The following is a 14452-nucleotide window of genomic DNA, read 5'->3' as shown; positions in this document are numbered from 1 at the left end:
AATACAAAGGCCTGTTACACTGCCAGAGAGGTGTAAAAGGGCCTTAGTCACATAGCTGAGAAGCAGACCTTTTACGTTTAGTTCAACAGCAGAGCTGACTTCCCCAGGCTGTTGGAGCCTCAGAGAACATTAGTACCATCATAGCCTGTTTCAGTGGAAAAGGGGAGAGAGAATGCCAACAATAGGAACATAAAGCCAAGAGGGATAGACTGAAATGGGTCAAAGGTGACTGGGACCACGTTTGAAATACCTATTTCATTCCGAGGGGGCAGGTCCTCATCCTCATGACTGGGATACCTCTCTTTCCGATCAAGGAGAAGAAAATAAATCATTTTCTCTTGGTTTTCTCTAAAAAAAATAAATGACGGGAGAAACCTTCTAACTTGCTGCAGATGTCAGAGAAAAAAAAAATGCAGATTACCGTTCCTCCATCAAACGCAATAGTTACAAATGTTCTAAATAACCCAAATCTAATTATCTCTTTTCTTATCTGGCCCCTGGCAACATATTATCTGAGTGCCTTGACAACATCAATAGATTTGATCCTCCAAGGCCCCTCTGAGGAAGGCAGGTGTACCACCATTGTATAGATGAGGAACTGAGGCACAGGGTAAATATAAATGAATGGCCCAAGGCCAGACAGGAAGTTTGTGTCTGAGTCAGGAACTGAAGCTAGATCTCCTGGGTCCTAGTCTGGTGCCCACTAGATGATCCCTCATAATGCTTAGGAAAGCTGGCACAGCTCTGGAAACTGAAGTCTTTTATTTACCAACAGATGCAGGCACCACACAGGCAGTAACCGTGCAAATTCCCCACCCTGTCCTGCCCATGTATGTGAATCCTCACCTGCAGATATCAACTCTGGAGGTTGAGAGAGGCAATTCTACCCTCCATGGGCCATTCAGCCCTTGATCTCTCTAACAAGGATGTCAGTTGCGATGGTAATTTATGTGATAGAGGGGCACCTATGCTTTAAGAAATACACTGAGACCTCCCGCTCCCTCCCAACTCATTTCCACTGAACAGCTAGGGCAGGAGAAATGACTATCGGTCCCTCCCAATCGGGGCCATGTTTGTATCAGTGCTCTAGAAATAAAAGGTTCCATATCCCATTTCTAATTGCCTCTGACACCAAACCGATGTTAAGATTGAGTGAATGCTTACTCTTCCGACAGCAGGTCCTGTAAGAGTTTATTTCGGTCGCGGAAGCAGCCTAACGAGTGCATGCTGTCTAACACATCTGGATCAATGTCCTCCAGGGAAGGGAGAGAACGAATCTGCACCTTTCGAGGAATTGGTTGTTCCGGTTCTGGTTCATTCTTACCCCCTCTGTAATTGAGAGAGAAAGATACAGAGACACAGAGAGAGAGGTGAACAACAAGTGAAACCCTTGCTCTGAGATAGAGGCTAAAACAACAAATGGAAAAAGAGTGTCAAAATTCCATTGATATGTCTGGCCTTGCAAGGCAGATAGAAATTCCCTTCAGGACAAGTTCAATGGGAGCTGAGAGTGATCAGCATCTTGCAGGATTGGGCCTGTAATGAGAAACTTCCCTGTTTGGGCAGAAAAGCAGCAAGAGCTCCCATCGTACCAACCCTGAACGAACTAGCAGCTGCTTAGGGCATGGCTACACTTGCAGATGTAGAGTGCCGGGAGTTAAACCAGCCCTCGCAGCAGGGAAAGCACTGCCGTGTGTTCACACTGTCAGCTGCAAGCGCAGTGGCGTGGCCACATTAGCAGCTCTTGCAACGCCACAGAGAGCAATGCATTTTGGTAGCTATCCCAGTGTGCAAGTGGCTGCAGTGTGCTTTTCAAATGGGGGGTGGTGGTGGAGTGTGACAGGGAGTGTGTTGTGTGTATGTGGGGAGAAAGACACTGTGTTTTGGGAGGCAGAGAGTGTGTCAGCATGCTGTCTTGTAAGTTCCCACAGCGGCAGGGGGAAACCCCGACATAAGCCCCCACCCCCGCCTCTCTCTCTCACACATGCATAAACGCCTGTCTCTGCAGTAGGAGCATTCCACAGTCAGGGCCGGCTCCAGGCACCAGCCTACCAAGCATGTGCTTGGGGCGGCACCTGGAGGGGGGCGGCGCTCAGGCCCGAGAGCGGGACCGAGACTGGGCTCGCTGCCCTCCCCGCGGCGCTCCGGCTGCCGGGGAGAGCAGAGCCGCAGCGGGCTCGCCGCCCTGCCCCGGCGCTCCGGCCGGCCGGGGAGAGCGGGGCCGCGGCCGGGCTCTCCGCCCTCCTCCCGGCGCTCCGGCCGGTCGGGGAGAGTGGGGCCCCGGCCGGGCTCGCCGCCCTCCCCCCGGCGCTCCTGCCGCCAGGGAGAGCGGAGCCGCGGCGGGCTCGCCGCCCTCCTCTTGGCGCTCCGGCCGGTTGGGGAGAGCGGGGCCCTGGCCGGGCTCTCTGCCCTCCTCGTGGCGCTCTGGCTGGTCGGGGAGAGCGGGGCCCCAGCCGGGCTTGCCGCCCTCCCCCCGGCGCTCCGGCCGGTCGGGGAGAGCGGGCCCGTGGCCAGGCTCGCTGCCCTCCTCCCGGCGCTCCGGCCGGTCGGGGAGAGTGGGGCCCCGGCCGTGCTCGGCGCCCTCCCCTGCCGCGCTCCCCGCCGGGGGGCGGTGGGAGGCTTTTTTGCCTGGGGCGGCAAAAAAGCCAGAGCCGGCCCTGTCCACAGTAATGGTTGCTTTGTGTCCCGGAGCAGATAAGCATGTCGGCTGTAAGAAACGGAGCTTTGAAAGGGGATAGCCGCATGCCTGCAGCCGAGTTCAAAACAATGACCGGAGTGGCCACTTGACTTCAAGGGATTATTGGAGGCCAATCACAGCGCAGTAATGCAACACGTCGTCCATACTGATACCCCAGCGTTTCAGCCAAGGCACAGCAAGCTCTATGCTTCTCGTGGATGTGGATTACCAGGAGCGCTCCAGCTGCAGAGTCCAGGCGCTCTACGTGCCTTGCCAGTGTGGACACCTCAGGAGTTAGGGCGCCCGGGGCTGATTTAATGCTCTCTAACTTGCAAGTGTAGCCAAGGCCTTAATGTCCTGATATCGTACAGTTATAAATCACTCCACTTAGAGGTGCTGCGTCATGAGCAGATCAGATCTTGGGCTAAGTGAAGTTGAACAATTTCCTCCCAAAGTTTGAACTGTGAACAAGTTGACATCACCCACCCCTAATTTTAACAGAGATGCGCTTCAGAGCAGTCCTATAGGGGTCCAAACTTTCCAAAGTGATTTAGGGTACCTCAATTTTCTGGTGCCCAACCTGAGAAATCTTAAATAGGCCTGATGTTTAGAGGAAGGTGCTAGGCACTTTCTAAAAACCATGCTTTTTATTTAGGTACCTAAATACGCATTTAGGGTGTGTCTATACTGCAATAAAAAACCCTCAGCTGGCCTGTGTCAGCTGACTTGGGCTTGCAAGGCTATAAAATTGCAGTGATCATATTCAGTCTTACGCTGGAGCCTGGGCTCTGGGACATGCCCCCCTCATGGGATCCCAGAGTCCAGTCTCCATCCTGAGCCCGAACATCTAACTGCAATTTTATAGCCCACAGCCCGAGCCCCGTGAGCCCGAGTCAGTGGATACGGACCAGTTGCAAGTGTTTTATTGCCGTGTAGATGTACCCCTAGATACCTATCTTTAGACACCCACATTTGAAAATTGTGGCCCAAAGTACTTGCCCAAGGTCAGATGGCCGGTCAGTGGCAGAGCTGGGAATACAAAAGCAATCAGTAACAGGAGCACAATACTTTTTAAAAGGTGACTAAAACAAGCTTCTTATATAATCGTCTCATTTCATTCACTAGAAGCAGGAAATATTGATTATTCACTGCAACAAAAAACTCTGGCTATACTTAACATGCCAAGGTTTCGTTCCGGATATAGTAGACAGAATAATATAAAGTGCAAGCACATCGAGCATCCTTTGAGTTCATTCACAGGGCATCGAATCCTGTAACCTGTACCAAGTTCAGACAGATGGACTTGGTGCTGGAGTTCTTGCAGGAGTTGGGCAGGGAAAAATCCTGCACCTTCTTGAGAGGCTCTATGCATGCCATGGCAGTCTCAGGACTACAGTAGCCTTTTTGTATTGTGGTCTCCCTTCCTTATGCAGCGGAGGGGCATGGGCAGTGAATTCACATGTGGTACAGACTCCCCACTGTGGGCTACAGGAACCTGCACCAAATGTCCCTCCGTGCCCTTTGTGGCATGCAGAGTTGGGGGCAGAATTTTCCCTTTGATGGCTGGAGGAAATAATCCAAACATGTTCTACAAATAGTCACGCAATTTAACCCATTCTGGGCTTGTGCTGGTCCATGCATCTACACAGGAAAGGGCTGGGGTGCCAGGTGTAGGGACGCATAGCTCCCGAATCGTCAGCTCACAGGTGCGGCACACTGTGTCTGTGGCTACGAGGCAGGAGTGGCCTTCACCCCAGCGTTTGTGATTAGGAAACTTACTGGCTGACTTGATCATCACCCTCGCAGCTGGCTTTCACGTGCACAAGATATGGGTTTGTTATCTTATGTTGTTGTACACTGTATGCTTCTTCTATGCGCAAGAATTTAACCAGTGAGAAGTGTTGTAAGCAGGGAAGTGGAAAGAATAAAAACCTCAGGGAAAAGTCCCTGGGGGGGCTTTTTGGCTTTCTGGCTACCACAGACCAGGCGTTCTGTTTCCTTTCTTCTCTCGTCGCCACAGCCAGGTGTGCACTTAGTGCCTGGATGGGCTACCTCCATTGCAGGTCACAAGGCACAGGACATGGCAGCCATTATAAGGCCGAACAGGTGAGTGGAGAGAGGTTCCACTCCTCAAGGCACCGGCCAGAGCAGCGGAGCATAGCGCTGAGTAGGGAACAGGCTGTGCCAGGAAAAGGGCAGGTACAGCTTACTTCCCGCCAGGGAGCAAGGGCAAAGCAGAGACTGAACTGTGAGACTCAGAGCCACAATTCAGCCTCTGTTGTGTGCTGGGGCAGTGCAGCTACGTGCTGCACCTTGGTCAGTGCCAGGGGTACGGTGCCAATCCAGCCCATTGAGGCAGCTAAAATTCATTTCAAAGATGTATCCTCTGCAGTGGTTCACAGATTGGATGTGTTACCGTAGATCACTGAACGCACCTGGAAAGACTTGCTAGGGATTCTTACTCTCTCTCCCATCTCGGTGTAACCATTTTTTTTAGCTCTGGAAAAAGAGTACTCAACAGATGCAGTGCAGCAGATACAGGTAAAGCCAGTTTACACAAAACACACTCAAGGCCTAATCCTGCAGGTGCTTACTGCCAGGTTGTGAAGCCTTTCTCACATGAGTGAGCCGTTACTCAAATAATCCCAGTGAAGTCAATGGGAATGTCAATGGGGGGGCTACTCTGTGAATCAATGAAGTCAAGCAGAGGTGAGACACAGCTAGCCGTGTGAGTAAGGGTGTCACCATCTAGCCCGTAATACTAACTACCATCAGTAGTTTCACTGGGGACAGATACAGCCATTACTTACATTGGTATAAATCCAGAGTAACGCTAAATCAACATGGACCAGATTTTATCTCCTTTACATTGAGCAGTCCCATTTATTTCAGTGGCTCTCTCTGTGGAATAAGGGACTACTTAACACAAGTAAAGGAAACAGAATCTTGCCCTCTGGATTTTCACTAGTGTAAATAGGACCAGACTTCATGGGGACTACTCATTCAGGGTCAGATTCTGACCCAATTCCTCTGGCTGAGTAGAGTCCTACTCCACCTAAAAATCCTATGGAAGTCAATGGGATTATTTGTGGAGTAAGGTACTCCTCGGCATGAGTAAAGGTACCAGAATTCTGATCCTGAGGGTCAGATTCTGATACACCCGATCATGTTGAGTAATACCTTACTCAATGAGCGGTCCTAATCATTTCAATGGCACTACTCCTGGAGTAAGTCATTGTGAAAGGAGAGGAAGGATTATCAGAATCTAGCCCTAGAACAGTAAATGAGTAAGCACTGTGTCTCTGACCCTCAATCATTAAAGTAAATGAAAATGTTGCCATTGACTTCAGTGAGCTATGTGGGATCAAGTCCTATGCCCAGTAGTAGGTGCCTGCAGGACTTAGCTCTTAGGCAGCTGTGGCTTTTGTTTCATCTGCCTGAAGTTCCTGACTGTCAGGTTTGGCTCAGTTAAACATTCATTATATTACCAGCAGATAACCTCAGTGTAATTAACAGGGATGAAAAAGAAATGAATATTTTCCAAAATCACCTGAGAATTTGCATTTCCAGCTAGTATCCCTAATCGGCTGCAGCACGCCATCGCAAAGCTTCATTTACATTAGAGTTTATGGCAGGCAATGAGCCATGCCTACAGAGCACTGGTGGCTATCTTTTGTGCACCATGGAGTGCCCTCTCCTTGTGATCTGAACCTGATCATGATCAGACAAAGTCAGGCTGTATATGTACTCACAAACTTTCAGACTTCTTCATCAAGTAAATGAAAAATCTGTGACGAAACTGCACATCACCTGCAAGGCTTTCACTGCTTCAGGTAATGAAAATCACCAGCTCTGTGCTATGATTGGCATTACCGTATTGTCTGTTCACCTCCCCGTCTGAAGCAAATGACAAATTTGTTGCACTTCAGCTCACGTGCATGTCAAACCATGTCACAGGATGACTGCTATAAATCGCACATATTTTTTAAAAGTCCAGTTGAATGTAATGCTGCTTTACAAATACTTCCACCCTTATGAGTGATGGTTCATGCAATGGACATGATTCCAACTCATGGTAGGCTTTTTAAACCTTTTCACAAATTTTCTAACCTGAATCTCACTGATATACACAATGAACCTGATTCAGATCTCACTTACTCCTGTGTAAACTCAGTGGAATTACGCAGGTGCTAATCAAATCAGAATTACACCGGACCCTCGCTAGAACGCGGGATTTGGGATCCATGCACAGTACCATGTTAACGTGGGGACCGCGTTAAAATGAATTGCAATTAAAGTAATTAAATTTGGGATCCATGGCCGCGACCGCGTTATATGCGAATTTGCGCTATATAGACGCGCATTCTAGCGAGGGTCCAGTGTAGTACCATTATTTTCCCATTTTTTTTAGTAAACCTAGCACCTTCTGGTTGTGCCATGATAGCTCTGGATGTGCCATGATAGCTCATCTCATCCATCCATTTGGTTTATTGGCAAAGGTGAAAAGAATTGATGCTCATCTGCTGATTTTCAGCAAGATATGTCTTGTGTCAAAAATCTTCTGTCAGAAAATCTAGCTGCATTTCGGAAAACATCTCAGTTTAAAAAAAATCCCTCTGAAACACTTGAGTCTGTTGACTATCACATTAGTGACAGCTTGGTGAGTGAGTACTTTCTTTTGAAAGAACTTGTGCTCCAGGAACTTTCTCTGTGTGTGTGTGTGTGTGTGTGTGTGATTATTCTTAACAATAAGTAAATGTTTTTCATAGATTAACATGACCATGAGTATCCATTTAAAGAATTAAGTGAAACCACTTCTCAAGCACTGAGTACAAGTTTCAAGTCACTCATCGGCCATCTTAAACTATCCATGGCTGTGAATAAAGGTTTTATATTGGATCGTAATGTGCATTAAATCAAATAGATAGAAGCCTAAAGTGCTTCGCAAAGCTTGTGGTCTTTACACACAATTCTGTCTACAGCCACTCTCTTCTTGTTAGCATCGATATAGACCATGCAAAGTGAGTGCAAAGAGGACATTAAACACTGCTCGATCAGAATGGTAGTTTTATGCTCCATTTTCACAGGTGAAAATGACTCCATTAGGTGCAAGTTAGTGGAGAATTGGGCCCTCATTGAAAAAGAAAATAGTCTAACTTTTATGGCTGCAAAATAAAATCTTGAAACTGTGACCCTTGTTTAAAGTGATGCAGTGTTATCTTTCTGAGTGCGCAGATAATCTGAAACGATAGCTTCATGAGGTATGAACAGTTTGAATTTCACTGGGGCGTTAACACTTATGCTTTACTTCGAAAATATAAATGATCATAAACATTTAATTTAACTTCTAAGAATTTCATTTCAGATCCAAGCATGCAAGAAAGAAGGAAAAGGGATGTCAATCAGCTAATGTCATTCCATACAGAGCATGCAAGAAACAAGTGGGATGATCACATTATGAACATCTGCACAATCTATCATAAGCAGCATTTTAGTTTGGAATCTCAGGGGGTGGGATTTGGTTTGGGGGCACAGTGTGGGAGAATAACACTAAATTCTTTTTTCAATTTGGCATAGGATCATCAGTGATGGTTTAAAACAAACAAACAAAAACCCTTCTGTTATAAAACCCCAAATCTTCCTGGATATTAAAAAGCATCATGTCAACTGACAACTCCAGAGAGCTTGAAAAAGCTGTGGACACAGTGCTACGTCAGTTCAGGCCAGCTAGCAACAAAACATGTGATCCTGCAGATTGCTGAACATCCTCAACTCCCATGGAAGTCAACTGAGCCCAGTGCATGAATAATGCCCATACAATAAAATCATAGGAAAAATCATTAAGAGGCTGTCCCCAGATGAAAGGCTTAAAAAATAAAATGACTGACAGGAACAACAAACAGCATCTTACAAAACATCTCGTAAGCAGTGGTGGCAAGGCTATCGAGACCTGGCTTTCTACAGCATACACGCAGGGAACTTCCAGATGTGCTGACCGCCCAGAGGTGTGTAACAAAGCACCACCTTCTTGTTTATCACTTGCAAAGGATTATTTTTAGTCTTACTGGGATATCATCAGCATAAAGCAAAAATCCTATTTATCAGTGTTTCACGAAGGACTGTTAGAGTTATACAAAAATGCAAGGTCACTTTAAAAATCCAGCAGTATTCCATGCTCTCAAATCATCAGAAGGGAATCGCCTTTTTTAATAGACTTCTTTTTCCACGGCGTGAGGCTGCTGCTGTCAGTCAAGCCATGGAACTATCACTCATCAGCAGGTTATGAGGTCATGAGCCAGCCTCTTAATTTACTGTAAAGAAGGGGGAAGAAGGCCTATGAAGTAGGTGATTGTTTACAAAAACTTATTTTCTAATAATGTTTCTCATTATTTCCCCTATTTGGAGAAAAGCCACAAATGCCAGAGAGGAACCCATGAAAGTCTGCCTGTCAAGAGGGTTTTACTAAGATTTTGCTAGGGATTCCCTGCAGTTACTTGGGTATCCAGGTAAGTGTGTCTGCTAGTCCCTTGCTGTTCACCCAGGAATTACCCTCTCAGGCATAGTACATTCAGAAAAAAAACAGCAATATGTTGGTATGGAAAGTGCACACAGTTAAATAGGGCCTATTTCAAACTATTGCCACATAGGTTTTTCCTGTATACGAGAGTCCCTAGCCTGAATCTACGCAGAGGAGACTGTATTCACTGCATAGGCTAAAACTTCATCTTCACTGGATGTTCCCTCTTTCACCTCCTGGCCCATGCCTGTATGGAAGCTGTTTTCATGTCATCCAAGTCTATCCATTTCACAGATTTCTAGATTACCAGCTCCCTGCAACAGCAACAATATTGAAGACAGTAAATAAGATTTTTAAAAATGTTACTTACATATACCATATGTGTTTCTGAATGTGTTCTAGCTAAAAGAAAGAGAAAACAAGGAGTTAGTACAGCAAAAAAAAAAAAAAAAAGCAAAAAACTGGAAAACTGCATAAAGCAACCAAATATGAGGGTTGCCTGTAGCTGGGCTTAGGTCACCCTCCTTAGAGTCCGGAAGTAAGAATCTCAGTTGTGATGCCCTGGTGCAATTATCTTAATGCACCCAAATGATGGGAGTTTTACACTGCATACAAAGCATCTGCTGGCTCACCTGCCCCATTCCACTCGGGGCACCAAGACCAAAGGAGCAGGAATCACCAGGCACTGGTATAAAGTTTATTTTTTTCAATAGATATAGACACAGTCACAGGGAGGCCATAATGTATCTCCTGAAATGTAGGGAGGTGCACAGGCCATAGTGACTGATCCACAGGCAGGGTGTAGAACCCAGCTTCCACTAGGGTTCACAGGCAAGTGTTCTGAAAAATAAGCTAAGAGGCGCATAATCCAATTGAAGTCAGTCAAAACCTGCTATTGACATACGCCTGCCTACAGGATGGTGCTGCCACTCCAAACTCCAGCCTATTTTCTTATAGGATTTGTTTTTTCTTTGAGACAGGAGATATGTTCACAAAGGTAAGTAAAGTGAGATTTGTGCAGCTTGATTTCCACCAAGGTGCACTCCAGGTGGGCCACATGTTCATTATAACAGCTTCATCAAGACAAAGAGGAGTGAGTTTATGGTATATAATTTAGTGCCCCAGCACAAGTCTTCCAGACCCCAATCTCCTCTGCTGACCTTGGGTCCTGCAACCCATTCCCACTCCAGTCAGGGACCCTTCACTACATGCTACATCCAAGGGAATGGTGAGACAGTGGTTGCTATGACTGTGGTGCTGGACAGACAATGATAAATACAGTGGAGGACTGGCCAGTTACCAAAGTTTGACACTAGGGATGTCTGCCTACAGAAGGCAGGCTCCAGGGGCTGTTTTGTGGTGGCAACATTTTTTCCGAGCACAGGAAAAAGTCACTCTTCCAAAAGAAACTCCTGCTGAACCCTTCTCCCAAATCAACAGAGAGAACAAGCCCTGCTCAGATATACCCCTACAGCAAATCTAAGCCTGTGTGTCTGCAGCAGCATCCTAGCAGGAAAAGACCATTTGCAGATGCCAAGAGTTTGTACCACATGAGGAACCTTTGTATGTGGGTGTCTCTGTTTGCGCATGAGTGTACAGTGCACACACATGGGCTTCAGCAGTGTACCAGTGAGAGGCAGGGGAGAGTTGGAAGGAAGCTCACATAATGTCTGTAAGATGAAATCAGAGGCCCATTAAACCGGTCAGCAAGAACGGAGACAGCTGTCCTGCCCTTATTACTTTCCACTTCATTTCCAGGCTAATGAGAACTGGCAAGCCAAAGAGAGAGAGGGACAGACAGACAGGTGCTTGGAGACAGAGAGAAGGAGACTGACAGAGAGAAAGAGGAAACCGAGGTTTTTGTATGTTATATAACAATGGCTCCTCGCCCTGGAAAGCCCAGCAGAGCACAGGCTGACTCTGTATGAGAGGGTTTGTTAAGTGTGACAGGGGTTTGCCTAGAATCCAAGGACAAGAAAGAAATGCAGTTGACGGGAGGGTGGAAGGGTAGCTAAGAGAGATGAATGACCTTCTTTAGAACTGAGAAAGAAAGGGTTAAGCCTGCTGCTTCTAACCAGCTAATACCACCATCATACAAAAGGTTCCAACTGAATTCCCCATCCTCCCTTTTACCACCACAGAGCAGAAGCAGCAGCCATGCCTGTGTGACAGTGAGAAGAGTAGGTGTGTCTGCCTCCACTTATCACCAGGAGTTTTTCCAATCACTGGAGCTCAGATGTTTGGGCTCAAAGAGGGAGGAGAGTCATGTTTGTTCCTCCTGTTAGGTTGGAGTCAGTGATGTGGACTTAACAGTAGTGGCTTTTAACCTTTTCCACGGCCCCTTCACCAAAAATCCTCTCCCATTTAGCCTTTGGTAAGGGCAGGGTCATGACATCCTGATACCTATTTGCGAGCTGCCCCCTTGAATTAATTAATTCATGCACACCACCATGTTCCAGACCATGGGTCTCAGCCAGGAGAACCCATGCTCTAGAAGATAGCAGTATGTATTCATTAATTTTTACAGTTAGTATTACAGTAGTGCCTAGAAGCTCCAGAACTGATCCAGGACCCCTCTGTCTAGAGCTGTACAAACACAGAATAAAAAAGACAGTCCAGTTTGTACACCTTCCCTCTTTCCTATTTCCCTCCCAGAGCTCCACACCAGGGATTTAACGTGGCCAATCACCATGTATACTTATAGAAGGCCCTGTTAAAGGGTTGTTGTACAGGTCTCCTTTATGTTGTTGCAACAGCTGCCATTTCACAGGGAGAGACCCCCACAGGATGCATATATGCCACCAGTACATAATATATACCCTAGGGAGGGGGTAGCTATTAATGATTTTGGATGGAGGGCAGGTGATGTGGCTAAGATACATTCAAGTCTCTTTCATGCCTGTTTCTTTTACAGTCCTTTTGGTCTCTCTGTGTCAGGTTGTCCTCGTGTGGCTGTGATAAGCAGAAGTGTCAATATGGCTCAGGCAACAGCACTTCAGTTTCCCAGTCAGAGGGGGTCACAAGTTCATGTCCCAGTAACAGGACCTTCAGATGAGACATTAAACAGATGTCTGCTCTGCTGGCCATTCCAATTTAAGGTAAAGATCCCATAGCACTTTGCATTTGCCATAAAAACAGGTCCAAAGCTGTATGAGAGCTCTCACTGAGTGCACAATGGCTGCTGTTTGCCCACGCAACTGCAGCGCTGCCCATATAGAAATAATTATTGTAAAGCACTTTGGGATACCCCAAGTATGAAAAGTGCTTTACAAAAACAATCGCTATTCTGATTTGCATTGAATTGTTATTATGATACCATACAAGTGTGCTTGCTGACGCCAACATTTTCCCTGTTTTGTTTTTTTTAAAGATAATTAATTAATGCTTTCTTGCTTTTCGTCTGCATTAAAGTGACAGGAGGGGTTATGGGAGGGCAATTGGTTTTGACAAGGAGAAGACTGTAGGCTTTTTAGGATGCAGTGTAGGGGAGGGTGAGCCACAGTGGGAGTTAATCTCACTCCTTCTGCCATCATTTAAACACAATGTTTAAATGCATTTAAGTGACAAAGGCATTTAACAGCTCTTCCCACAGGGATCTTCTCACTGTTCTCACAGGGGTTTCCCCGAATGGAATGCCATTATATGAAGGCTGTAAAAATGCTCTGTCCCCATATCTCCTCTCCACTGCAGGCACTTGCCACAAGAAGCCATCTCTAAAACAACAAAACCAACCTCTACCTTCACAGAGCCAGTGGAGGCTTCCTCATGCTTGAATGGTGGCCTTGGGAAGGGGGAGGGGATTTCCCAATACCAAAGCTTTACAGAAAAATGCACCATCATAATTTATTATTCTGATTATTTGTACTGCAGTAGCGCCTAGAAGCCCCAGTCAAGGATCAGGACCCCCCTGGGCTAGGCACTGTACAAACACAGAACAAAAAGATGGTCCTCCCTAAGAGTTTACAGTCTAGGTACAAGACACGAGACAACAGCTGGATACAGACAGAAGGAACCAATGAGAGGCAGTGGCTCAGCACATCAACTGCCTTAGTGTCGGTGACAGGCCAGAGCTGCAAAGTTCTGATGCAAATCTGAACTCTCCCAAAGTTTGTGGATTTTGGGGTGGGGGCTGCTGGTTTGGCCCATCTCTAATTTGCGCTAGTGCAAGAGTTCCCAATGTGCCCCGGCAACAAAGGAGGCAAAGTTTCAAACCTAGATGTGCCGTAAATTGGCCCTTTTAATAGGCCAATTCATTTACCAGGCCCCTTCTATATTCAAAAAGAGCTTTATGTCCAAGCATTAGTCTGTTGTATCATGTTAAAATATGGGTTTTCGTGGACAAACAGAACTTAAACTGAAGGCAGAGGGAAGCCCGAGATATTCTGACCAAGGTCAGGACCCTCCTGTGCCAGGTGCTGTACATACACACACAGTCAGTCCCTGCCCTGAAAAGCTTGCATTCTAAATAAACAAGACAGACAAAGGGAATATCATTATTCCCCCACTTTACAGATGGGGACCTGAGGCAGAGAGAAATTAAAGTGACTTTCCCAATGACTTAAGTACAAGACCATCTATAACAGTGGTCACCGATCCTGCAGCCTCGGCCAATCGATCGCGATCTCCGGGCCGCTAAAAGTCCAGTGGTGCAGCGGGCTCAGGCAGGCTGCCTGCCTGCCATGGCCACACGCCGCTCCCAGAAGTGGCTGTCTGCTGGCATGTCTCTGCGTGCAGCCCCCTGGGGGAAGGCAGGGAGGGTTGAGGTGGTTTCACGCGCTGCCCCCACCCCCAGCACCGTCCCTGCAGCTCCCATTGGCGGGGAACCAGCCAATGGGAACTGTGGGGGCAGCACTTGTAGGCACGGGCAGCGCACGGAGACCCGCTGCCCCCTTTCCCCCAGGGGTCGCATGCAGAGAAGTGCCAGCAGACAGCCGCTTCCAGGAGCGACATAGGGCCACGGCAGGCAGGCAGCCTGCATGAGCCCCACTGCGCCGCCAACCGGGAGCCGCCTGTGGTAAGTGCCTCGCGGCCGGAACTTGCACCTTAAACCCCCTCCTGCACCCCAACCCCCAGCCCAGAGCTCCCTCCCAGACGCCGCACCCCCTCCTGCACCCAATTCCCCTGCACCAGCCCGAAGCCCCCTCCTGCACCAGACTCCCTCCCACAGCTTGCACCCCTCACTCCTGCACCTCAACCCCTAGCCCCAGGCTCAGCAAATGCACACCCCACAGTTGAGAATGTTACATTGATTTGTGACA

At 47.5% G+C, this 14452-nt stretch overlaps 1 protein-coding gene across 3 annotated transcripts in view; it reads right to left on the bottom strand.

Annotated features, from left to right (window-relative positions):
* Window positions 1-14452, bottom strand: part of BRSK2 (BR serine/threonine kinase 2) — a 465267-nt gene that overhangs the window by 58637 nt on the left and 392178 nt on the right. For all 3 annotated transcript variants that reach the window (XM_065403041.1, XM_065403042.1, XM_065403040.1), the window contains exons 9-11: window positions 9565-9596; window positions 1165-1329; window positions 251-348 (exon numbers count right to left, since the gene is read on the bottom strand). In XM_065403041.1, coding sequence (XP_065259113.1) covers window positions 251-348; window positions 1165-1329; window positions 9565-9596 — 295 coding nt within the window. The remainder of the gene's footprint in view (window positions 1-250; window positions 349-1164; window positions 1330-9564; window positions 9597-14452) is intronic.

This window comes from Emys orbicularis, chromosome 4 (assembly GCF_028017835.1).
Source record: "Emys orbicularis isolate rEmyOrb1 chromosome 4, rEmyOrb1.hap1, whole genome shotgun sequence".
Lineage (NCBI taxonomy): Eukaryota > Metazoa > Chordata > Testudines > Emydidae > Emys > Emys orbicularis.
This window is presented reverse-complemented; position numbering and strand designations above follow the sequence as displayed.